The sequence below is a fragment of the Vicugna pacos genome, chromosome 4 (genome assembly GCF_048564905.1).
Source record: "Vicugna pacos chromosome 4, VicPac4, whole genome shotgun sequence".
NCBI classification, from domain to species: domain Eukaryota; kingdom Metazoa; phylum Chordata; class Mammalia; order Artiodactyla; family Camelidae; genus Vicugna; species Vicugna pacos.
Genome location: NC_132990.1, coordinates 37,794,135 through 37,820,482, shown reverse-complemented (window position 1 = coordinate 37,820,482; position 26,348 = coordinate 37,794,135). Strand labels below are relative to the sequence as shown.

Below are 26,348 nucleotides of genomic sequence, written 5' to 3'. Positions count from 1 at the left end.
ATGTAGAAGTGAAAGAAAAAATATTTCAAAAAATTAATACACATGTATCTGTTATTAAAAATTAACAATGTTCAATGGGCCTAAAAGAAGGAAAGAGAAAGAAGCCACAGTATTCAGCCAGGGAACCCACGAAGTCCAAGGCAGTGAGGAGAATAAACAGGTATGTCATAGGGACAGGTATAGAATTAAAGATCACCAGCACATGAATATAAGTCCAAGTCCATCAAAAAGGGATAAGATGTTTAACAAACATAACCACAGTAATCCCACTGTACTACTCCCTCCATTAACTAAGCCCCACTTCAGATCTTTTGAAGACAACGTGATCCAACTTTACCACCCATTATTTTTGTTGCTATGTTAACTACCTTCCTCAAAATCATTCCTCAGCCCCTTCATTCACTGACGACTTTAGAACCCGACTTCCTCTCCAACATTATGCTGTCATTATGGAACTTGAATAGACATACAGAAAGTCAGTCTGATTTTCTGGCGTGTGTTCCCTGACCTCTACAACTTCAACCATCATTTCCTAAACCCCTCCTCAGCCATCTTTTCCTATGTTTATATTAGCCTGTATCTCCTACTAGATCATATAAATCATCAAATATCATACCACCTCTGAAAACTGTATTTTTATGATCCTACTCCTTTATCACTATTTCCTTTCTTTCCGTTTTACACTCTATAGTATTCCTATTCCATCTATCCTATGACTGCACAGGATCCTGAAATCCACTGACCCTACTGTGTTTTCACAATCTACCATCTCCCTCATTTCTTTCCTTAACCTGCTAAGGTTCCACAATCCAGCATTAGAACCACTCCCTTGCAAAGACCTCTTGACCCTTCACCATTCCTATGTCACATGAGCAAAGAAAAACCCTTGTCTTTATTAAACCTAGCTATAAAACTTCTGCTTATTTCTACCTAAACAACTGAACCAATTGGAGAAACTCTTAAAAACAGGTCTCAGTTCAAATTTATGGCCACAAGCATCCAGAACTACCAGAAAAAACTACTACATTTTTCTAATAAATGTGTGATCTCATTCTGAGATGACTTCACATCTTTTCCTCCTTCACTGATCCTTTATTGACTCAGGGCCTCTACCACTCAGCTAATAACTTGTCTCATATTTCATTAACAGCATAGTTAAAATCAGAGTACTCTGATCAGAGTACTTTTCCTGTTTTCAAAACCATTACCCTACCTCCACCTGTACTCTAACCCCTCCAAGGCTATTCCAAGCAGTGTTTCTCAAATTATTTATAGTAAAGGACGATTAAAAGAATTCTAAGCAATCACAAGTCAACTTTTATCAATTACAACTACAAAATGCTAATAATCATTTTGGAAAACAGTGTGTCAATTCCTTCAAAAGTTATATGTACACCTATGATATACAAGAACTTGTACAAGAATACTCACAGCAGCTTTTTTGGTAATAGCTCCAAAGCACAAACAACCCTAAATGTCCATCAACAGATGAATGGATAAACAAATGTGATCTCAAGTGAAAAAACACATCAAAGTGAATAAAAATAAAAATACAACATATCAACATTTGTGGGATACAGCTAAAGCAGTGTGGAGAGGAAAACAGCACTAAGTGCATACAGAAGAGGAAACGCCTCTAATCCATCTGAGCTTGCACCTCAAGACTCTAGACAAAAAGAGCAAAACAAACCCACACCAAGTGGAAGAAAGGAAGTAATAAAAATATGAACAGATAGCAATGAAACCAAAAAGAGAAAAACAACAGAGAAAAGTCAATGAAACAAAGAGCTGGTTCTTTGTAAAAAAGCAATAAAATTAACAAATCTCTACCAACATTGATTCCCTCTTCCCAACAACAACAAAGCAGTAGACACAAACTTCAGTATCAGGAATGAAACAGGTGTATCAGTATCTCTACAGACCCTACGGAAATCCAAAGGATAGTAAGAGAATTTTTGCACATGTAAATTTAACAACATAGTCAAAGTGGACCAATTCCTTAAAAAACACTAACTACCACAAATCATCCATATGAAATATATTATCTGAACAGCCCTGTGACTATTAAGTAAACTGAATTCATAATTTCGACACTCCAAAAAGGAATCTCCAGCTGTAGATAGTGTTATCTGAGAATTATTAAGAATATTTTAAGAATTAACACCAATTCTACACAATCTCTTCCAGAAATTAAAAGGAAGGAATACTTACCAATGCATTTTAGAAAGCTAGTTATTATCCTGATATCAAAAGCAGACAGTATGAAAAGAAAACTATGAACAATATCCCTCATAAATATAGAAACAAAAATCCTTCGAAGGTTAGCTAACAGAATTCAACAATATGTAAAAGGAATTATAAATTTAAACACCTTAACCAAGTAAAGTTTATTTCAGAAATGCAAGACTGATATGATATTCAAAATTCAATGTAGCCCATCATTTTAATAAGCTAAAAATGAACATGCGCAAGATCCTATCAATAGGTGTAGAGAAAGCATCTGACAAAATCTAACACTCATTCATGACATTCTCAGAAACACAGGAATTGAGCAGAACTTTCTGAACTTGATAAAGAGCATGTATTAAAAAAACCCTACAGCTAACATTTTACTCAAGAGTGAAAAACTGAATGCTTTCCTCCTAAGATCAGGAACAAGGCAAGGATGTCCACTCTTACCATTCTCATTCAACACAGTGCTGACAGCTTCTAGCCAGTGCAATAAGGCAAAAAAGGAAATAAAAAGCACAAAAATCAGAAAGGAAAAAATAAAGCTGTCCCCACTTGCAGATGACATGATTGCCTATGTAGAAAATCCCAAGAAATCAATTAAAAAAAAACAAAGAGAGAAAGAAAAAAACAAAAGAAAAACTTAGATGTAACCTAACATACCAAGAACTTGTATGCTGAAAACTGCACAAGGCTGAAGAAAAAATTCAAAGATCTAAATAAATGGAGACATACCATGTCCATAGATTAGAAGACTCAACACAGTAAAGATTAAATTCTCCCCAAATTGATATACATGTTTATTTAATGCAATTCCTATTAAAATCCCAGCAACATTTCTCTATAGATAAAGACTTGGCTGTCATAAAAAATAAAATAAGGAACTCTGAAAAGCCTCTCCTCAAAAAGCAATGAAAATATAGACAAAAATGGTCAAAATTAACTTTTCAAAACACTCAAATTTAACCAAAGGCTTCCAACAATCAAGAGAACATCTATTCAAGAAAAATGCCTGAATTTTGGTTAAACAAAACAGAACACAAGCTTAGAGGCATTGTGAACATGCCCTATTCCCATTCCCCTCTCCCTCAGTTCCATGGCAGCCTTGAAAACCAACAGCCCACAGTCATAGTGAAATTAACAGCCTATCAGACACTGAAGAGATCATAAGAGGGTTGGGGCCCTTTCAAATTCTCATTCTCAGAGAACCATCATTATCCGATCTGTGTGGCAGTTTCCTGGAAAACCTTACTTGCAAGGCTTGTCTTCACCTGACCTGACTCCACAGCTGGCACAATGCAAAAATACCCTTTTCCTTGGAGGCATCTGCCAAAAACCAGTGGCAATCATTTAAAACCACAGCTGCCTGCTGTGGGGTAACAGTGTGGCAAACAATAAACTAATGAAAAAAAACTTAAACAGGAAGAATATCTGAAGAAATAATGACCCCCAAAACTTCCCAACTTTGATGAAAAATATTAATCTTCACATCTAAGAAGCTCCATTAATTCCAGGTAGGATAAATTAAAGGTGGCTTACATCCAGAAATTTCAGTTAATTATGAAAGAAAAAGAATTTTGAAAGCAAGAAGACAGTAACTCATCACATACAAGGGATCTTCAAAAAAGATTAATAGCTGATTTTGCATCAGAAACAATGGAGGCCATAAGGCAGTGTGATGTTACATTCAAAGTACTGAAAGAAAATCAAGAATTCTATACCCACCAAAACTATCCTTCCAAAACAAAGAAAAATTTAAGACATTCCCAGATAAACAAATATTGGGGGACTCTGTCACTAGCAAATCTGCCTTAAAAGAAATACTAAAGGAAGTCTTTCAGGACGAATGTAAGGACACTAGACAGTAACCTGAATCTACACAAAGAAATAGAGAGTACCAACAAAGGTAACTACACAATTAAATAAAGAAGTAAAAATATATTTGTTGCTTGCAACTCTTCTTTTTTCCTATCTAATATAAAAGACAACTGTTGTGGTATAATAAAAATATATATCTGGTCTTTGTCCCTGGCTCCTGGTTCAGAGGTCTTAAGACCCTTAGAATTTCCTAAGTGACAAAAGTATCTTTCGTTATTCATTCTAAGCCCCTTTTGCACATACCCGATTTTATGCTAATAAGGTGACTCTTGGCAACCCCTATACAGCTTCAGAAAACCAACTACATGATTAGAGGGTCCAGACTTTCAGCCCAACCCCTGGACCTTCATGAAGAGAAGAGGGGCTGGAGAGAGCTCTCAAACACCAATGGCCAATAATTTAATCAGCCATATCCAGGTAATGAAACTCTGATAGAAACTCTTGAACAACAGGGTTATGGAGCTTTCAGGTTGGTGAACATGTCCATATGCTGGGAAGGTGAAGCACCCAGAAAGGGAATGGAAGCTCTCCACCACTCTATCCCCCATCATACCCTATGCTGTGCAACCATTTCCGTTTGGCTGTTCCTAAGTTACATGCTTTATAATAAACTAGTAATTGTTAAGTGTAACGTTTTCCTGAGTTCTGTGAGTTGCTCTAGCAAATGCTGAACCTGAAGCAGGGGTTGTGGGAACCCCTAAATTTGTAGCTGAGTCACACAGAAGTGCAGGAAATCTGAGGTCTGGGGACTTGAGATTGGTGTCTGAAACAAGGGCTGTCTTGTAGGACTGAGCTGTAAACTTGCAGAATCTGCTTTAATTCCAGGTAGTTAGTATCACAGTTGAATTGAATTGTAGGACACTTAATTGGTGTCAGAGAATCAGACAATTACTGCTACAAAATCAAAACTATATAAAGAAATAATTATAAAATTGTGTGGATGGGGGCAGGGGTATAGCTCAGTGGTAGTGTGTGCCTAGCATGCACAAGGTCCTGGGTTCAATCCTCAGAAACTTCATTAAATAAATAAAAACCTAATTACCCCCCCAAAATCAATAAAATTAAAAATAATAAATAAAATAAAAGAAACTGTGTTGATGGGCTTATAATGATTAAAAATGTAATTTGTTCTGGATCAGCCAAGATTGTGGAGTAGAATGACGCTCGTAGCTCACCCTCTTTCACAAATACACCAAGACTCACATACACGAACCACTCAGCCAACCAGAGCACCTGCTGAACTCTGACAGAACATCACCTTCTTCAAAAGACAAAGACACCACGAATCTGGTAGGAGAAAAGGAAAAAAGAAAGAAGAAAAAGCAAAACAGTGCGGAACTGGTCCCGCAGGGAGGGAGCGGCAAAGGAGGAGTAGCAATCGTTCACTGGGTCTCCAGCTCTCCAACGGAGAGGTCAGTGGGACGGAGGGGGAACCTCTGAGACTCGGATCTGTACAGAACAGCCCTTGACCAACAGAACTAAGTTAAATGGGCAGAGACGGTCTCCGCAACCGCCAGCCCTGGAGACAAAGCAGCAGGTGGTGGACGGAACAGGCTGCCCGAGCCAAAGGACTGGGGCAGGCTGTACAGAGGCAACCCTGGGGGACTGCAGGGTGCTGGTATGCCATGGCCGGGAGGGTATATGGAGCAACAACCTGGGCCACCATAAAATATGAAAAAAAAAAAAAAAAAAGCAACACGGCTGGTGTACCCTGGTGGGGAAGGGTGCCATACCCCCTATCTGAAAACCCCGGTACCAGTTTTCAGGAGAAGAGAGGTGGGGCTCACCCACAGCCACCATATCCTCAGTGCTTATGCAGGGTAAAAACCTGAATTCGTACGTAGGGGCTTAGGAGCCTCAAAGATGAGAGGGAAACTTGTTTACAGCCCGAGACAGGTAGAATCGTTCTGCCCTGGTACCTCTCAGAACTCGCGCCTTCAAGACAAACGAACAAGGAGCTGAGTTCTGGCACAGAGCAGAGGGGAGTGCTGTTCCGCTGTCTTCCACGAGCCAGCCTACGGAGAAGTGACCCGAGGGGAGCAGGCAGCTGCACAGAGCAGGGGAGCGACCCACCTGCCTACCTTGCAGGAGTGCACCACCTGACCTTGGTGCTGGGAGGGGGCATGACCTGCCCGCCTACCTTGCCCAGAGCAGCATCTGACCATGGCATCGGAAGGGGGAGTGACCCGCCCAACCACCATGTAAGAGTGCAGCACCTGACCGCAGTGTTGGGAGGGGGCACAGTCTGCTTGCCCACCAGCACAGACCAGGGGCGCCAACGGGGGGCCCCTGGAAGCAGCGAGCTGAGTTTGCGCAGCAGGGTGAGGACAGGAGCAGAGACAACCCACAAAATAAAAAAGGAGGCCCCATTTAATAACAAGGGCAGGCTCTGACTATCAGGTCAATGGCCACAGTCCTAACCAAAGTGAAGTAAGACTTGACAACCACCCATACTTAAGACCTCTCAATAAAATCATTGAGAGTGCAGTCTCCACGGGAACAAATCCACTTTTTTTCTTTTTTTCCTCTGTTCTGCTTTCTTTTACTTTTTTAATTTTTACTTTTTAAACAACTGCATATGTCTCTGTTTTTAATCCCTTAAAAATTTTTCTTTCAAATCATCATTATTACTATCATTATTACTACTACTACTATTATTATTATTATTAATTCACCTCAATTTCATTTTTATTTCTCTTGGTCTTGTTCTGTTATTGATTATACTCAGTTTTCAAATTTTTTTTTCTCCTCTTAAGGTTTTTAAAATACATCTCGATTTTTATTTTGCTTCAACTTGTTCTTCTGTTATTGATTATACCGTTTTCAAACCCTTTTTTCTCTCCTTTTAAAATTCTTTTTCTTCTTAAGTTTTATTTCCGCATATGCTTTAGATAGATAAATAAATAAACTACTTAAGGACCACAATAGATAACTGATACTCCATAAGCCTCAGTGCCAGAAACATGAGCAAGATGAAGCAGAGGAACCACTCCCAATTAAAAGAACAAGAGAAATCCCCTGAAAGAATGATCAATGAAATAGCTATTGACAGCCTAGTAGATCAAGATTTCAAAAAACGAGTGATCAAACTACTGAAGGAACTAAAAGAGATTGTGTTTAGAGACAGAGAATATGTCAAAAATAAAACTGAAGCTATAAAGAGGAGCCAATTAAAACTGGAAAACTTATTTGCTGAGGTGAGAGCTGATCTAAAGGCTGTACAAGGCAGGCTAGATAATGCAGAGGAACGAGTAAGTGGCTAGAAGACAGATCAACAGAAACCACCCAATCAAAACAGCAGAGAGAAAAACAAAAACCAATGAAAACAATGTAAGGGACCTATGGGATAATACAAAGAATACCAATCTACACATAATAGGGGTTCCAAAAGGAGAAGAAAGAGCAAAGGGGATTGAAAAGGTATTTGAAGACTGAAAACTTGCCAAACCTAAAGGAGGAAGCAGGTATCCAAATACAGGAAGTTCAGAGGGTCCCCAACAGGAAGAACCCAAACAGACCCACACCAAGACATATTATAATCAAGATGGTCAGGGTTAAGGATAAAGAAATGATCCTGAAGGCAGCAAGAAAAAAACAAAGAGTGAGTTACACGGGAACCCCCATAAGGCTTTCAGCTGATTTCTCAACACAAACACTACAGGACAGAAAGGAGTGGCAAGATATATTCAAAGTCCTGAATGAAAAAAAGATGCAGCCTAGGGTACGCTATCCAGCAAGGTTATCCTTTAGAATAGAAGGAGAGATAAAGAACGTCAGAGAAACAAAAACTAGAAGAGTTTAGCAACACTAAACCCATGCTAAAAGAAATACTGAAAGGTCTACTCTAAACAGAAAAGAAGCAGGATGCTATAAAAACGAGAAAACCGTAACTGGAAAGGTGATAACTACCATGAATTACAAATAGAATGAACATGAAATTGTAAAAGAAGACATCTAAATCATTAAGAGTGGGAGAGGGAAGCAAGAAAACACAGATTTTTTTTTCTTTTTAAAATTTTTTGTTCTCTGTAGCATAGGGTTTGAGCTTATATTACTATCAGTTTAATACAAACAGTTATAGTAATGGGTTAATAATAGACTTACAAAAAAGGGTAATTACAAGCCAAAAACTTACAATTGAGTAACAAAAACTAAATAAAATCCAAGATAATACAAACGAAAATTATCAAACCACAAAAGGAAGAAAGGAACAAAGAGGAAATAGCACATCAACTGCAAAACTAAGTTCAAAGTGGCAATAAACACACATCTATCACTCATTACTGTAAATGTCAATGGACTAAATGCTCCAATCAAAGGACACAGAATGGCAGACTGGATAATAAAGCAAGAACCTTCAATTTGCTGCATATGAGACCCACTTTAGGGAGGACACACATAGATTGAGAGTGAGAGGATGAAAAAAGGTATCCCACACAAAAATGGAAATGACAAGAAAGGAGGAGTAGCAATACTGATTTCAGACAAAATAGACTTTAAAACAGAGGCCATAAAGGACATTTTATAATGATTAAAGGAGTAAAGAAGATGAAGATATTACATTCATTAATATATATGCATCCAATATAGGAGCACCTAAGTACATAAAGCAACTACTAACAGAGATAAAGGGGGAAATTCATGAAAATACAATCATTGTCAGAGACCTTATCACCACATTAACATCACTGGACAGATCTTCCAGACAGAAAATAAATAACACAACAGAGAAATTAAGTGATACAATAGAAAAACTAGATTTGGTGGATATTTTCAGAGCATTACACCCCCCAAAAATAGGATATACATTCTTTTCAAGTGCACATGGAACATTTTCTAGGATTGATCATGTACTTGGGCACAAAAGAAGCCTCAACAATTTTAAGATAGAAATTGTCTCAAGCATCTTTCCTGAACACAATGTCATGAAACTAGAAATTAACTACAGAAAAACAAAGGAGAAAAAAATATCATGGAGATGAAACAACATGCTACTAAAAAACCAATGGGTCGATGATGAAATCAAAGTCAAAATTTAAAAATACCTTGAGACAAATGAAAATGAAAACACAATCACACAAAATTTATGGGATACAGCAAAGACAGTGCTAAGAGGGAAGTTTATAGCAATACAGGCCTTCCTCAAAGAAAAATAATGTCAAATAAATGATCTAACCTACCAGCTAAAGGAATTAGAAAAAGAAAAGTAAAAAACCCCAAAAGTCAGCAGAAGGAAATAACAAAGATGAGGGAGGAAATAAAACAGATTAAAAAAAAGAAAAAAAATCAATCAAACCAAGAGCTGGTTCTTTGAAAGAGTAAATAAAATCTACAAACCTCTGGTCAAACTCACAAAGAAGAAAAAAAGAGAGAGCACAAATAAGCAAAATAAGAAAGGAAAATGGAGAAATTAAAACCAGTAACAGAAATACAGAGTATCATGAGAATATTATGAACAACTATATGGAAACAAAATAGATAACCTAGAGGAGATGGACAAGTTTCTGGAAACATACAGTCCACCAAGAGTGAATCAAGAAGAAACTACTGACCACTTGAACAAAACTATCACTAGAAATGAAATTCAATTAGCAATAAAAAAAAAACCTCCCTACATATAAAAGTCCAGGACCAGACGGCTTCACCAGGGAGTTCTACCAAACATACAAAGAAGAACTCATACCAGTCCTTCTCAAACTCTTCCAGAAGACTGAAAAGAAGAGAATACTCCCAAACTCATTCTATGAAGCCACCATCACATTGATACCCAAACCAGGCAAAGACACTACCAAAAAAGAGAATTTCAGACCAGTATCACTGATGAACACAGATGCAAAAATCCTTACCAAAATATTAGCAAATAGAATCTAACAGCACATAAAAAAGATTATACACCATAATCAAGTGGGGTTTACCCCAGGGACACAAGGATGGTTCAACATACGCAAATCAATCAATGTAATACATCACATCAACAAGAGAAAGAATAAAAACCACACAATCATCTCAATAGATGCAGAAAAAGCATTTGATATAATTCAACACCCACTTATGATACAAAACTCTCACCAAAGTGGGTTTGGAGAGAACATATTTCAACATAATGAAAGCTATGTAAGGCAAACCTACAGCCAGCATAGTACTCAACAGTGAAAAACTCAAAACCTTCCCACTAAAATCTGGGACAAGACAAAGCTGCCCACTATCACCACTCCTATTCAACATAGTCTCGGAAGTCCTAGCCACAGCAATCAGGCAAGAGAGAGAAATAAAAGGGATCCAAATTGGAAAAGAAGAGGTAAAATTGTCACTATATGCAGTTGACATGATACTATATACAGAAAACCTTCAAAGGCCCACACAAAAACTACTAGAACTAATCGAAGAATTCAGCAAGGTAGCAGGTTACAAGATTAACATACAAAAACCAGTTGTATTTCTTTACACTAACGATGAATCAACAAGAAAAGACAGTAAAGAAACAATCCCCTTTAAAATAGCACCCAAAGTAATAAAATACCTAGGAATAAATCTAACCAAGAAGGTCAAAGACTTATACACAGAGAACTATAAAACATTGATTAAGGAAATTAAAGACTTAAAAAAATGGAAAGATATCCCACACTCCTGGTTTGGAAAAATCAATATTGTTAAAATGGTCATACTGCCCAAGGCAATTTACAGATTTAATGCAGTATCTATCAAACTACCCAGGACATATTTCACAGAATGAGAACAAATCATAGTAAAATTTATATGGAATCACAGAAGATCTAGAACTGCCAAAGCATTACTGAAGAAAAAGAGGCTGGAGGAATAACCCTCCCAGATTTCAGACAATACTACAGAGACACAGAAATCAAAAAAGCATGGTAATGGTACAAAAACAGACATATGGACCAATGGAACAGAATAGAGAGCCCAGAAATGAACCCACAAACTTTTGGTCAACTAATCTTCGACAAAGGAGGCAAAATATACAATGGGATAAAGACAGTCTCTTCAGCAAATGGTGCTGGGAAAACTGGACAGCAGCATGTAAATCAATGAAGCTAGACTCCTTTACACCATACACAAAAATAAACTCAAAATGGATCAAAGACTTAAACACAAGACAAGATAAAATAAACCTCCAAGAAGAAAACATGGACAAAACATTATCTGACATACATCTTAAAAATGTTCTCCTAGGGCAGTCTACCCAAGCAATAGAAATAAAAGCAAGAATAAACAAATGGGACCTAATGAAACTTACAAGCTTTTGCACAGTAAAGGAAACCATAAGTAAAACAAAACGACAATCTACAGAATGGGAGAAAATTTTTGCAAAAGATTAAACTGACAAAGGCTTGATCTCTAGAATATATAAGCAGCTCATATGACTTAATAAGAAAAAACCGAACAACTCAATCCAAAAATGGGCAGTAGACCTAAACAAGGAATTCTCCAATGAAGACATACGAATGATCAAAAGGCACATGAAAAATGCTCAGTATCACTAATTATCAGAGAAATGCAAATCAAAACTACAATGAGGTATCACCTCACACCAGTCAGAATGGCCATCATTCAAAAATCCACAAATGACAAATGCTCGAGAGGCTGTAGAGAAAAAGGAACCTTCCTACACAGCTGGTGGGGAATGCCAGTTTGGTGCAGCCACTGTGGAAAACAGTATGGAGAGTCCTCAAAAGACTAGGAATAGACTTAGCATATGACCCAGGAATCCTGCTCCTGGGCATATATCCAGAAGAAACCCTACTCAGAAAGACACCTGCACCCCAATGTTCATAGCAGCATTATTTACAATAGCCAAGACATGGAAACAGCCTAAATGTCCATCAACAGATGACTGGATAAAGAAGAGGTGGTATATTTTTACAACGGAATGCTATTCAGCCATAAAAATAACACCATACATAACACCATTTGCAGCAACATGGATGTCCCCGGAGAATGTCATTCTAAGTAAGCCAGAAAGAGAAAGAAAAACACCATATGAGATTGTTCACATGTGGAATCTGGAAAAAAAAAAAAAAAGACAAAGACAAAGACAAATGAATATAAATACAGAACAGAAAGAGACTCATACACATAGAATACAAACTTGTGGTTGCCAGGGGGAGGGAGGTGAGAAGGGACAGATTGGGAGTTTGAAATTTGTAGATACTGAAAGGTATATATAGAATAGATAAACAAGATTATACTGTATAGCACAGGGAAATAAATACAAGATCTTGTGGTAGTCACGGTGAAAAAGAATGTGATAATGAATATATGTTCATGTATAAATAAAAAATTGTGCTCTACACTGGAAATTGACACATTGTAAACTGACTATAACTCAATAAAATTGTTTAAAAATGTAATTTGTTATGACAATAATAACAAAGGAAGAAGGGAATGGAGCTATATGGGAACAAAGCTTAATATACTACGGAAATTAAGTTCACATTAATATGAACTAGATTATAAATTAAGATGTTAATTATAATTCTAAAGGCAGCCACTAAGAAAATAGCTCAAAAAATACATAGTAAAGGAACAAAGGAATTAAAATGGTACAAGAGAAAATATTTAACATAAAAGAAAGCAATAATGGAGGAAGAAACATAAAAGTCATAGGACAAATGAAAACAACTCAACAAAATGGCACATGTAAAATCTTAGTAATTACATAAAATGTAAATGGATTAAACACTCCAATTAAAAGGAAAACACAGACAGAATGGACCAAAAAACTACGATCCAACCAAAAGAAACACATTTTACATTTGAAGACAAACAGGTTTTCAGTAAAAGGATGGAAGTCTTCTACATAGTCAAACAGAACTCTGTTTTCCCTGTCCTAGCAATCCTCAGTTCAGTAAAAAGTACCACTATCCATCAGTTGTGAAGTCAGAAAGTTAGACTGGATCCTTGATTTTTACACAGTATGATCCTTGTATCTACTCTCTGAGCAAATTTTGTTGGTTCAATTTTCTATATTTATCAACTGCTACCACCCGAGATGAAACCATCATCTCTTGCCTAGACTACTGTAGCAGCCTCCTAACTGAACTCCCGGCTTTTATTTTTGCCTCATATGGGGCAAAAATTAACTACAGTCCCTTCTCCATAAGGCAATCAGGAGTTCTTTAAAAACATATATAAACATGAAACACTGTTTCTCTATGGCTTAAAAACTTCCAAAGCCACCTCATAGTTTCTCACTGCACTTAGAATCAAGTTCAATTTCCATTCTTTATCTTCAAGGGTTTTCTAATACAGTCTCTGCCCACCTCTTATAGCTGCTACTTCTCAAGGACATTACAGTCATCCCTTGATATCCTCAGGGCATTAGTTCTAGGACCCTGCCATTCCCCTCACTTTCCTATATTGCTACCAACATTAACAGATGCTCCAGTCCCTTATATAAAATGGCATAGTATTTGCATATAACCTACATACATCATTATTATAGGATGCAAAAGTACATCATTACTGCAGTTTAAAAGCTGTACATAAGACATATTTTGTTTTTACTGTTTTTACTAAATGATCTATTCCTTATCCCAAGGTAAGCATGAATACAATTAGGTTAAATGTTTAAAAAAAAATTCAAAACTTTAAATCATCTCTGAATTACTTATAATACCTAATACAATGTAAATGCTGTGTAAATAGTTGCTGGGCTATGGCTAATTCAAGTTTTGCTTTTTGCAACTTTCTAGAATTTTTTTTTCCTGAATAATTTTGCTCAGTGATGGGCTAAATCCATGAATGCAGACACTATGAATGTGGAGGGTCGACTGTATCAGACCCAAGAAGACAATGAAGCAGAACAGTCGAAGTGTTAAGGAAAAAAACTGTAATTTAGAATTAAATATCCAGCCACATTAATACTCCAGGTGACTGCAAAAAAGGTATTTTTCAACACAAAAGGACTCAAAAGTTTATCACCTAAAGAACTTCTCTAAAACACCTACAGAAGACGGCCAGCAAGAAAAAATAAAAAATCCGCACATCCTCAAAAGGAGCCAGAAGGAGTGTGATATAAACAGTAACATGATCATAAACCAATAAAACATACTATTAACTCTAAATACAGTAAAAAATAACATCTCAAATAAATGACAAAATTTCTGATGACAATGGCATAGGGTGGAGGAAGAAATAAAAGCATGCTAAGATTCTGATATCATTTAAGTGCAAGAATAAGACGACTGATTAACTTAAAAGTATGTGTTATTTAAACTTTTAAGAGTAATCAAAAGAACAGGCTTAGAATATACAACTTCAGAAAAAAAATAGAATAAAACTTTGATCAACAGCAACAGAAAATAAAACGGGGAGCAGGAAGAATCAAACAAAAAGCACAGGAAGTAGAAAACAATGGTAAATATAAGCTGGTTAAACTCCTTTACTGTATGAAACAGTGTCTCACACCAAACTGAAAAAAATTAGAAAGCAAAATCTAGTATATGTTATTTATAACAGGTAAAATAAATCAAAACATGAAAGAACAAACAACAAAGCTTTAAAATCTAAAAAGCAAGAACTAATACAATTATAAGGAAAACTAGACAAATCTGCATTCACAGGAGGTACTGATACTTTAAAATGGATAAATCAAGTAGATAAAAAAAAGGAAACAGAATATTTGCATAATATAATTATAGTAAGCCTGAGATACATACATATATATATAAAACCACACCTAAAGACAGAATACACATTTTTTGAATATATGTAGAACATGTATAAAACCACATATAAAAGAGGTTTCAAAAAATTCTAAGTCATTTAGTCCATATTTATTAACCACAAAGCAATATAAGTAGAACTACACATCTTTTAAAAGGCTTAAAAAATTCCATATCCACAGAAATTAAAACAGTAATAACTCCCATATAAATTTAAATGAAAACATTAAAATCAGAATTATAAGATCATAAGCCAAAAAACAATAAAAGCACCTATCAACACATGAGATGTAGTCAAATGATAATGAGGAAAAAATGTATACCCTAAACTGTATTTATTAAAAATTAAAAAAAGTTAGAAATTCAAGAACTTATAACAGTGACAAGCCCTGGCAATTATGATAAGGGGAAAAAAGAGAAAATACAGGTTCTAAGAATACTAAACTACTTACAACATCTTGCATAACAATAAAAAATAGAAAGATGGAACAAAATAAATTCTTAGGCCAATCTCATATGGTGCAAAAAATCCAAAATACAACATTTTCTAGCTGAATCCAGCAATGTACTAAAATACCAAGTGAGATTTATGACATGAATGCAAGGATAATTCACAGTTAGACAACCTATCAACCTGTTTGGGGTTTTAAAGATGAATGTGTCTTTCCTCCTTCTAAACTCTAACTACATAATAGAAACGGAGCATAAAGGGTTCAGTCTCACAAGGACAAAAGGAATAAGGGAGAAGACATCAACAACTAGAGATTTCAATAAATATTCAGAAGAGTAAACAGAGAGACAACTAACTTAGCAGCCTATTATAAGAACCACAGAGCAAAGGGTGAGTGAAAGAGAAAGGAACAAGAAAAGAGCTGCCTCATCTTACAAAAAGAAAAATCCTAGATACTCTTGGAACTAGGGAAATGTCAAACAGAAAGACTTCACATATTAAGGAAGATTTCTGTGGAAATTTTTATTTTATCTTGGGGAAAGTAGAGTGTACTATGGGGAGTTACTTCTGAGTTCTAAGTGATTTAATTCTGTTGAGCCATTATTTCTCCACCAGCTATTTGGATGTAATATGATTGCCCTGTACATACTTTAGAGGAGTTTTGAGAGGGAAGATTTTGCTATGAATACCTTAAAGTAATGTTGAGACTTCTGAGGAATTAAAAAAAAAAAAAAAAGGTATCACATAGAACAGAATTACCCCTACCTTCCCCACCTCCTATCTCACCACCTCTACATCCCCTCTATACATATACCTTGTGCACTAATACAGGCAAACAAACTTCTGTCAAGAAAATTTGAGGTTTATTCTATGGAGAAATTAAATAAGAGAGAATTGGGACTTGAAGATAAAGGCACAGAAAAAGGGGTAAAAACTGAGAGATTAACGTAATGCTTCAAACACCAGGAAATGCTTCAAGTTACACATTTACCCTTAAGACAGGTAATTCAAACTTCAGTTTCTGAATAGTCCTGGAGAATAGAACCCTAAAGACATCTGGGGATCTCTTAGTTACAAAGCCCACTTTCTTGCCCAATCATCCTAAAATAATTTTGCCATCAAGTCCTACCCATGCACAAAGAATTTATAATCAGCTTTGTAATACCCTACTCTGAATGTAAACAAACAGAATAAATCCCTTATAATCCTGCTATTAACAAAATCACCACACTATTAAAAAACTATTAGCCATCCACCTACAAAGATTATAACACATGTATATGAATAGTTTTGAGCAATTTTTCCCAATTAGCCTCTCTACAATGGCTATACTTCCAAATCTTAGTTCCACTCACTGATTAAGACAAGAAATAGAGAATGAGGAAGATCATTAGACAATTCCCAAAACAAGAAGTTGTCTCATAACCCATACCTGAACACAAGTTAGGGCAAATAAGCATAACAAAAATTTCAACATAAGATTTTACCTGTTTATCTTTTCTTTCTATAATATCTTGCTTTTGCTTGCATTTTTGAGATGTCTCTTTAATATCTATTGCCTATAAGATTGAACCAAAAGAGGGGAAGTTAGTTAAAAACTCAAGCAAGCCAATTATGTTGCCATGTTCATCTAAATACTAAGTTCTTAACGTAAGTTAACCCACAATTCTTTTTCCATGATTGAATTCATAACAACAACCAGAATACCAACACTTATTTGCAAATATATAAAATGTTATTCCTACTGATATGAGAAATAGCTGCAAGCAATATGCATAGGTATGTTTCCTTATCTCTTCACATTTATTTCCTCATGCTGTTTTATCCTAAAAACAATCCTACAGAATAGCAGGGTCTATGATTTAAACCATTCTCACAGTAACATCTAACTCCAAAATCTCCCCTAAAGGTTAAAAGCCATGATCACAAAAGTTTTAAAGTTATATTTTCAAAATACAGGGAATATTCCATATGCCATTATACTACTTATTCCTAAAAAATCAAGTTTTTTATATTACACTCCTTCAAAAGGGTACATAACTACAAACCACATATGATAAATTCACAAAAGGAGTTCATTATGTTTAAGAACACTACCCTGAATCCTCTTCTAACTGAAACAATCACATTTCATTTTTCTTTTTTTATACCTTAGAATTTCTATAAAGTAGTAAGCCTCGAACAATGATGATTAGAATCTTTAAAGCCCTGTGGTAGCAGAGTTCCTAGTAAAAGTTTAAGAACCAAAGCTATAAGTAAATCTACAAAATATTTTTAAAAATCTGTGAAATATTTTTTTGTATTTGCTAAAATAAAATACAGGGAATCCAAAACTGAGCCAGAAGAGTACCTTCTCTTTAATTCGAGCCTCCAAATTGTAACGTTGCCTTTCAATTTCTTCAATTCGATGTGTCATAGGAATCTGACCTTCTTTAAGTTTTCTGACCTCTTCCTTCACTCTGTCACGAGCTAGTTTTACTTCTTCATATTCCTGACGAACATTTTCATATTCCTTGTGATGAGATCAAGAAAGAGAAGTTAATGCACTACTAGCTTAAAGTAACACATATACTAAAGTCAAGGTACAGGCAGAAACTAAATTTATGAAAAGACAGCTTTACATCTCTTTGGCAGATCCATTGATAAAAAAAAATGCCCTCTAAAACAACTTCAGAAATAGTAAATACCAATATTAATGATTGACTCACTGATATTCATTGAGCATTTATCACTAGGCTGGACTCTCTGACTTCCATCTCTTCCTGTTTCTGAAACTTACATCCAAATGGATACTAAAGTGAGGATCTCCTCTAGTCTCTCAATAAGGGATTCAAAAACATAAAAGAAGCAAAAGAAACTCAGTAATGAAAAATAAAAATGAAAAAACAAAAGGAAAATGGCTCAAAAGAAAAATAAAATGAAGCATCCAGGTAAAATGCTGCTTGTCAAGTCACAGGAATTAATATTTGTTTAAAAAAATGGAGTGCTAGGAGAGCATATAGTAAGAATGAATGGTAATAAGAGAAAAGAATATAAACATTAGAGTAAATTTTTAAAAAGGGAAAAAACTGAAAAAAGATTGAAATTAGTCTTAAAAGGAGAAATCAAAAGACTTCAAAAGGCAAAGCAGAGTAACAATGGACATAGGAAAAATGTAATCAAAATGAGATAAAGAAATGAAAAGGTTTAAGAATAATGGAATTATGGGAAAGAGTAAAGTGAAGCAGGGGTGGGGTGGGGTGAGGTGGAGAAGGTCACAGATACAGCCACATACTTTCCCAATCTAATAATTATTCCCATTCTAGCTTTAAAAACATTATTAAACTTTCTTATTTTGTTGCACTCACTGAAAAGTAACGCATTGAGGGAAGTGAATCTTTAGCCCAAACTGTGGTTCTAAGTAATAAAGTATACATAACACAGTGATCAAAAACAGTAGCCTCAGTAAAGTTCTACGCATATGAGTGGAAGATTAGTTAATATCCTTCAGCTTCTTCTGTAGCTGAAGTTGATAACAGAAGCACCCTCCAAGTAAATTCTCAGTGACCCAAGGACGCTCAAAAGATTTAATTTTCCATATGTAAACATTTTTAACTCATCAACATTTTATAAAAAAAAAAAACTATCTGTTGAGGACTCAAATCTGGAAGAATTAAGGACACAGACAACTGTTACCTGTTAAACAAGAACAACATAGCACACAGCTATATAATATCACCAAGAAGGAAACAGATAAATTTTATTACGTGTGATATGTGAAGCAAAAATGAACAAAAGCACCTAATTTGAATACACACTAATTAATGCCTTCTTTATAACTTTTGTTACTTAAAGAAACATTATTTTGCCTTTAATAACTAGACTTACCACCCATGGCCTTTTTGCTTCAAGCATCTCAATCAAATCTAAATGTCGCTTACGTTCATAGAACCTTTCCACATCTTGTTTATATCTTTCATTCCTCTGAATCATTTTCTCCAGATATTCAGTTTTCTCTTTGCATGAGGTCTAAAACATATTTATTTAACAATTAGTTTAACCAAAAAAAGACAAGTCAAATCTTTTAATAATGAAAAATGTACAGTCCTAGCAAAATTTCACAATAAAGGACTCAGGCATTTTTAAGAACTGTGTAAAACTAATGTGCACACCTGAGTTCCTGTCTAAGCTGTACAATTTATTAGTCATGGGACTGTGAGGAAGCCCTGCCACATCTCTAAGCCTGGATTCTTCTTGCCTAAAAAGAGAAAGATCTGCCCAAGTGACCACAAGGGTAGAAGCAACCTGACCTCCTACAGGTGAAAGCTGAACAAAAGCTGTAATGTGACATACAAATGAAAAGTGGTATTATTATGATTAGCATGTCATGAATACCCATGACTTAAGGACTTAGAAACGAGATAAAGGAAAGCTAAAATTCAATCTTTATACTGCGAATTAAAAAATGCAAAGATGGACTGAGAACCTAGAATACATGCCTGTTTTCTTTCAGAGGATGGTAGTTTCAGTGGGGAGTATTATATTGTTTGATGTGAAAGAGAATAAAAGGACTGGAAATATCTGAAGTAGGACGACAGAAGTACAATTCCTTTGTCCACTTACTCTGAATAAGTATAATATTGAAACAGCATTAAATTATAACAAAACATTGTCATGTACACAGACAGTTACAGTTTAAGAGAAAGTATCTATTTATGAGAAGTCTTATCACAAAATTTACTGAATTTATTTTAGTTGTTGAGATATGGAAAATGATTCACTAAATAATACATCTTTTCAAATGATATGCTATAGAAGGACATTTAATTTTATGTTTATTAAAGGTGAAAATAAAAATTGAACACTGCAACCAAATATTTTTTTTTTTTACAAAGTCTACCTTATACAGCTGAAAAAATATGAGAAATGGCTCAACAGAGATGCTGTATTAAAATCTAAATGATGCCTGCTGTATTAACCAAAGCCTTACATTGCTTGACATATGGTAGGTGTTCAATATATATTGAACGAATAAAAGAATACTGAAACTTCCTGAGAGAAAAAAATTCTTTATAATACTATTATTAGTTATTTAGAAATTCAATTAGTAACATGTATTTGATGAAATGATTGTTAATTTTTCAAACTTTATATCAAATCCATTCTCACTTTTTGTCACCTAATTTAATTAATGTTAGCAATAAAATCCTGGATGGAAAAAACCACAAATACATGAATTCACTCAACGAATCAGAGCTACTATTCACTCTCCCACATTCTGAGACATGGACATCAATGAGACAATAAAAGTAAGTTGTCTATTTATAAATACCTCTAGTTGTTTTTCTTTCTCCCTGAAGTTTTTGAGATCACAGTGGTATCTGTGCATTTCTGGAGGACCAACTGACTTCTCAGTAGCTTCAAGGAGTTCAATTTTACTGAGTTTAGCAAATTCTCCAACTTTATCCTACAGCACAAAACTTTAACATCAGCTACCATCATTTATAAATATGTTCAAAACATATTTCACTCAATGATGCCTGTCAAGATGAAACTCATTTAAAAGAAAAAAACCTTTAGAGATGGGAATCTTAATATAAACCCTGTTCTTTCATGTATTATTCTTTAAAATAATAAAAATAAACTTAGGGTATAAACTATCATCTCTTTGAAAACCTTAAAAAATTTCACTGTCAATATTTCTAGGTTAAAATGTTTATATATAATAAATAGTTTGAAAATAAAAGAAAAAATACTCCCCTGGATTGAAATGATCATTATCTACCACACATCAATTGGATTGGAATATTAGAAGTTTTTTTTTTTAAAGGGCAATTTTAAACATCTACTTCTGGAGACAGTCTCTTATCAGCTGATAAATGCTTCCAAATTTTAACTTTTAGCTAATTTGGACATAATAATCAAATCATCATTGCTTCTGAAGAAACAAATGAACTATAATTCAGTCATTAGACAGCATTCAAAGACATTATCAGGATGCTTTATTTTTACTAAACAAAATATTAAAAGTTTTTAGAACGTACACCTATAGATTTAATAGTCTTAGTGTATAAAATATTTTACACAAATACACTAAGTTGTTTAACAAAATTTTAAGAGCCTACAAATGGAAGCACACAGCTATTCAGGCTACTCTCTGTACTTAAAAATAATACCTTTATTTCCTTTATAGTACTTTCACAGACTTACTAATTGAAAATTTCCAAATTACTACAAGTTAGTAAGATTATACTATAAGAGATGAGATGCTACCATTGACAGAGAACTGTTGTAAGTATTAAGACTGCTATGCTCATTTTGAATAGTAACCATTACAATAACCCTTAAAAATATTTACATTTTCACGACAAAGAAGAAACATTATACATAAAATTTTCTTATCTTTACATTTAAGTCTCTCATACCTGAGGTAGAAATTGGCAAAGATTGCCCACTTGAATATTTAAGGCTGCAACTTGCTCTTCTACTACTTTCTGGGTTGTAGATTTTTTGTTGATGAACCAAAAGGACTGATTTTTTGCCACATCAATCTCACGAGTGATTATAAGATTGCCAGAAGTCCTGAACCTAGTTTAAAAAAATTTTTTTAAATCTTTATATTCAAAATACATACATTATTTTAGAAATGAAATTTCTAAAATTCTCCTGCACCAAAGGTTGCCAGATAGGATTTTAACTATAATTTTTGTTCCTTTTGATATTTTGGACCCTCGAAATAAGGAAAGCCTGACATTTTATTAGTGATAATACATAATTGATCATATGTAAGTTATTACTCTTTCAACATTTAAAATTAAACTGTTAATAATAAAATTAAAACAAATGCCAGTACAAATTGCCAAACACTGCCAGAGGATTCATATATCTGGAGTTATTTATCCTCTAATCATTATGCTACTCTCCAATCACATGCGTTGACTGCAATTCAAAATGGGCCAGTACATAACTGTTAAACCTTGAAACCCTCTCAACTTGAAAAACACAGGAATGTAAACCAACTCTTGCATATGCATTTCCAGAACATCAAAACTGCCCATACAGGTGGCCCATGGCTCCTGTACTCCACTGCTCTAAATTCAGAGGGGCCTATATTGCATGACTATAAAGCAACATTAAACAAAAGAAAATCTGAAAGAAGAGTATTTACTTATTTCTTGCTTTTAGGAGTACTACTGCTCCACACCTCCCATTTATTCATCCATCTTCTTCATTGGCAATCAGCAGCATGTGGCAGAAAGATAAATTATTGGTATCCAATGGCTAAATGAAAATGTAAATGTTGTGTGCATGTGTGTGTGTGTATGTTATACTATAATTAGAATTTTTCAAACACTAAGATTTTAGGACTTAAAAAAAGTAGCTTTAAACTTTCATTTCTAGCAGAATATCTAATGAAGTATCCTTCTTGATTCTCTTGTTGTAAACAATTAAAAATAAGATATAAAATACTAAAATATATTTGTAAATGTATTTATAAGTTAGCATCAAAGTAAGGTATTCTGGCCAAAATTCCAGTGCAGGCAGGAACCCGGAAGTGGAAAAATGAAACTGCCTTTTACCCTGACGGTATGTGGCCAACCAGGTGGTAACCTTGCACATTCATTTTTATGATCTCCTGAGAGAGGGGTGTTGCAGACAAAGCCCAGAGCTCTCCAAGGTGGAGAGTTTAACAGAAACCATCCCCCAAAGGCTATACTCTCAGTGTGAGGATAAACTAGAAATTACTCCATCACCACCACCATTAGCAATAGCAAGGTAAACTCTGTCTCAAACTATGCCTTGAACTGTGAAACAAACAAACAAATTCACCCTAAGAGTTACTAACCCAAATCAGTCTTAAACAGATTTGTATCTTGAAGTTACATGACATACCTAAGGAAGTTCAAAACCCCTGAAACTGAGAATTCTGTAAACTGTGACCCTGGTTTAAAAATATCCAATGGTTTATAACAAAAATTCACTCTGCAGGAAATCTACCTTTATCATCAAAGAATTTAATGCAGATGAAGTTCCAAGAGAAAGGAACAGCTTTCTGGAAAAACACACAAGAAAATAAAGCATCAAGAGTAAGTTAGAAATAGAAAGTAGAATCATACTGGAATAGACTCAAGTATAAAATAAGTACGTTTACTATATTTTAAGAAATAAAAGATTGAAAATCTAAGTAAAGAACAAATAGATCTGAAAAAGAACCAAAGAGATGTGGATCTAGAATGCAGTACAGAGACAAAAAATGAAAAAAAAAAAAAGAAAAATTTGAGATTTCCAGTCAAGATGGTGGAGTAGTAGGACCATGAGCTTGTCTCTCCTCGTGACTATAATGAAACCACAAATGACTGCTAAACAACCGTCGAAAAAAAGACTGGAATCTAACAAAAAAGATCTTCTTCAACTGGAAACATAAAGACGGAACTACAGCAGGACGGTAGGAGGGGCTGGAGATATAATCAGGCCCCATACTCCCCACTTCCCGGGGTGGGCAACCCATAAGCTGAAGAATAATTAAGTCACAGAGGCCCTCCCACAGGAGTGAGAGTTGTAACTCCACATCAGGCTCCCCAGCCCAGGGTTCCGGCACTGGGAGGAGGAGGAGACCCCAGGACATCTGGTTTTGAAGGCCAGTGGGGCTTAACTCCAGGAGTCCCATAGGACTGGGGGAAACAGAGACTTCATTCTCTTGGGACATGTACACTGAATCTCACATGAGCCAGGTAGGTCCAAAGGCAGAGGCAGTTATTTCATAGGAACCTGGGCCAGACCTCCCTGCTGGTTTTAGAAGGTCTCCTGGGGACATAAGGGATGGCTGCAGCTCACCCAGGGGATACAACAGCTGGTGGTAGACATTCCAGCAGTGTTCATCTACATGGGCTTTCCTGGAGGCTGACAGCACCAAGACCCAGCCCCACCCAACAGCCTGTAGTGAAGCCTCAGGCCAAACAACATACTGGGTGGGAACACAGCCCCACCCATCAGCAGACCTCTTACCCACCAGACATCCAGGACCAAGCTTCACCCAGCAGTGGGCAGGCACCAACTCCTTCTGCCAGAAAACCTACGTAAGCTTCTAGTCCAGCCTCATCCACCAGGGGGCAGATAGCAGAAATAAGAAAACAATCCTAAAGCCTGTGGAAGGAATCCACAAACACAGGCCAGACTCTACACTGGGATCAGCTGGACCCTGGCTCTTGGGTGACAAAACAGGAGTGTACTGCTGGGACGCACAGGACGTCTCCCACAAAGGGCCACCTCTCCAAGGTTGAGAAACTAACTAACCTACCTAAAAACACAAACAGAAAAATAGACAGTATGAGGCAGCAGAGGAGTATCTCCCAGGCCAAGGCACAAGATAAAATCCCCAAAGAAGTAAGTGATAAGGAGATAGGCAATTTATCTGAGAAAGAGTTTAAAGTAATGATGGCAAAGATGTTCAGAGAACTCAAGAGTATAGATGCAAGAGCATAGTTTTTAGCAAAAAGTTGGAAAATATAAAGAATACCCAGAATTGAATAAAATCACTGAAATGAATAATACACTAGAAGGAATCAAGAATAGACTAAATGAGGCAGAAAAATGGATCAATGAGCTAAAAGACAGATTAGTGGAAATCACTACTGCAGAACAGAAAAAAAGAAAAGAATGAAAAAAATGAGGATAGTTTAAGAGAACTCTGGGACAACATGAAACATATCAATATTCACATTATAGAAGTCCCAGAAAGAGAAGAGAGAGAGAAGGGACCTGAGAAAATTTTTGGAGAGGTAATAACCAGAAACTTTCCCAACTTGGGAAAGGAAACAGTCACCAAGTCCAGGAAGCACAGAGTGTTCCCACACAGGATCAACCCAAAGAGGAACACACCAAGGCACATAGTAATCAAATTGACAAAAATTAAGGATAAGGAGAAAATATTAAAATTAGCGAGAAAAACAACAAATAACATGCAAGGGAACTCCCATAAGGTTATCAGCTGATTTTTCAGCAGAAACTCTACAGGCCAGAAGGGAGTGGCACAATATATTTAAAGTGATGAAAGGAAAAAACTGACAACCAAGAACATTCTATCCAGCAAGGCTCTCATTCAGATTTGATGGAGAAATCAAAAGCCTCACAGATAAACAAAAGCTAAAAGATTTCAGCACCACCAAACCAGCTTTACAGCAAATGTTAAAGGAACTTCTTTAGTCATCAAGCCATAAGAAAAGAGAACAAAAAGCAGACAGACCAAAAAAAAACAAAAACCAAAAAACAAAACCCTACAAAAGATTGCTTTGGCAGTTTGGGACCTTTTATGATCCCACATAAATTTTCAAATTCTTTGTTCTAGTTCTGTGAAAAATTCATTGAGTATTTTGACAAGGGTTGCACTGGATCTATAGACTGCTTTGGGTAGTACAGCCATTTTGATAATGTTGATTCTTCTAATCCAAGAGTACAACATATCTTTCCATTTCTTTGTATCATCTTCAATTTCCTTCATCAATGTTTTAAAGTTTTCAGAGTATAGGTAACCTCTTTGGTTAAGTTTATTTCTAAGTATTTTGTTGTTTTTGATGCAATGGAAATGTTTATGCTAGTTAAAAATTCTGGTTTTTGAAGTGAAAAGAAGAGGAAAAAAAGTGAATGAAGGGCCACAAATGGCAAAATATCCTTTTTTATGGGTGAGTTATATTCCATTACATATATATGCAGCAACTTCTTTATCCATTCATCTATTGATGTGCACTTAGGATGCTTCCATATCTTGGCAATTATAAAGAATGTTGCTGTTAATAGTGGGGTGGATGTATCTTTAGTTATCAAAGGAATAAAGCCAACCACAAACTAAGTTTAAAAAGCTAAATCTCTAAACGTTCTTAGAAACAATGAACAGTACATATATGTACATTTTAAAAATATGGGCAGCATAGTGTGTATATGTATTTACAGGCAATATACTGTGTATGTGCAGTCAAACTGTAACAATTCTACATAATAAAACTGAAAAATGGAAAAAAAAATGAAAAATTTGAAAAATGTTAAGAGACACTGACAACCAAGAAAGCCTAACAATCTAGTAAGTTTTCTGGAAGGAAAGGAGACAGATAATGGGTCAGTGGCAATACATG

At 35.4% G+C, this 26,348-nt stretch overlaps 1 protein-coding gene across 2 annotated transcripts in view; it reads right to left on the bottom strand.

The window, feature by feature from the left end:
• Positions 1-26,348, bottom strand: part of SMC5 (structural maintenance of chromosomes 5) — an 87,767-nt gene that overhangs the window by 36,728 nt on the left and 24,691 nt on the right. For both annotated transcript variants that reach the window (XM_031677172.2, XM_031677173.2), the window contains exons 4-8: positions 21,648-21,810; positions 20,555-20,689; positions 19,111-19,251; positions 17,594-17,755; positions 16,731-16,802 (exon numbers count right to left, since the gene is read on the bottom strand). In XM_031677172.2, coding sequence (XP_031533032.1) covers positions 16,731-16,802; positions 17,594-17,755; positions 19,111-19,251; positions 20,555-20,689; positions 21,648-21,810 — 673 coding nt within the window. The remainder of the gene's footprint in view (positions 1-16,730; positions 16,803-17,593; positions 17,756-19,110; positions 19,252-20,554; positions 20,690-21,647; positions 21,811-26,348) is intronic.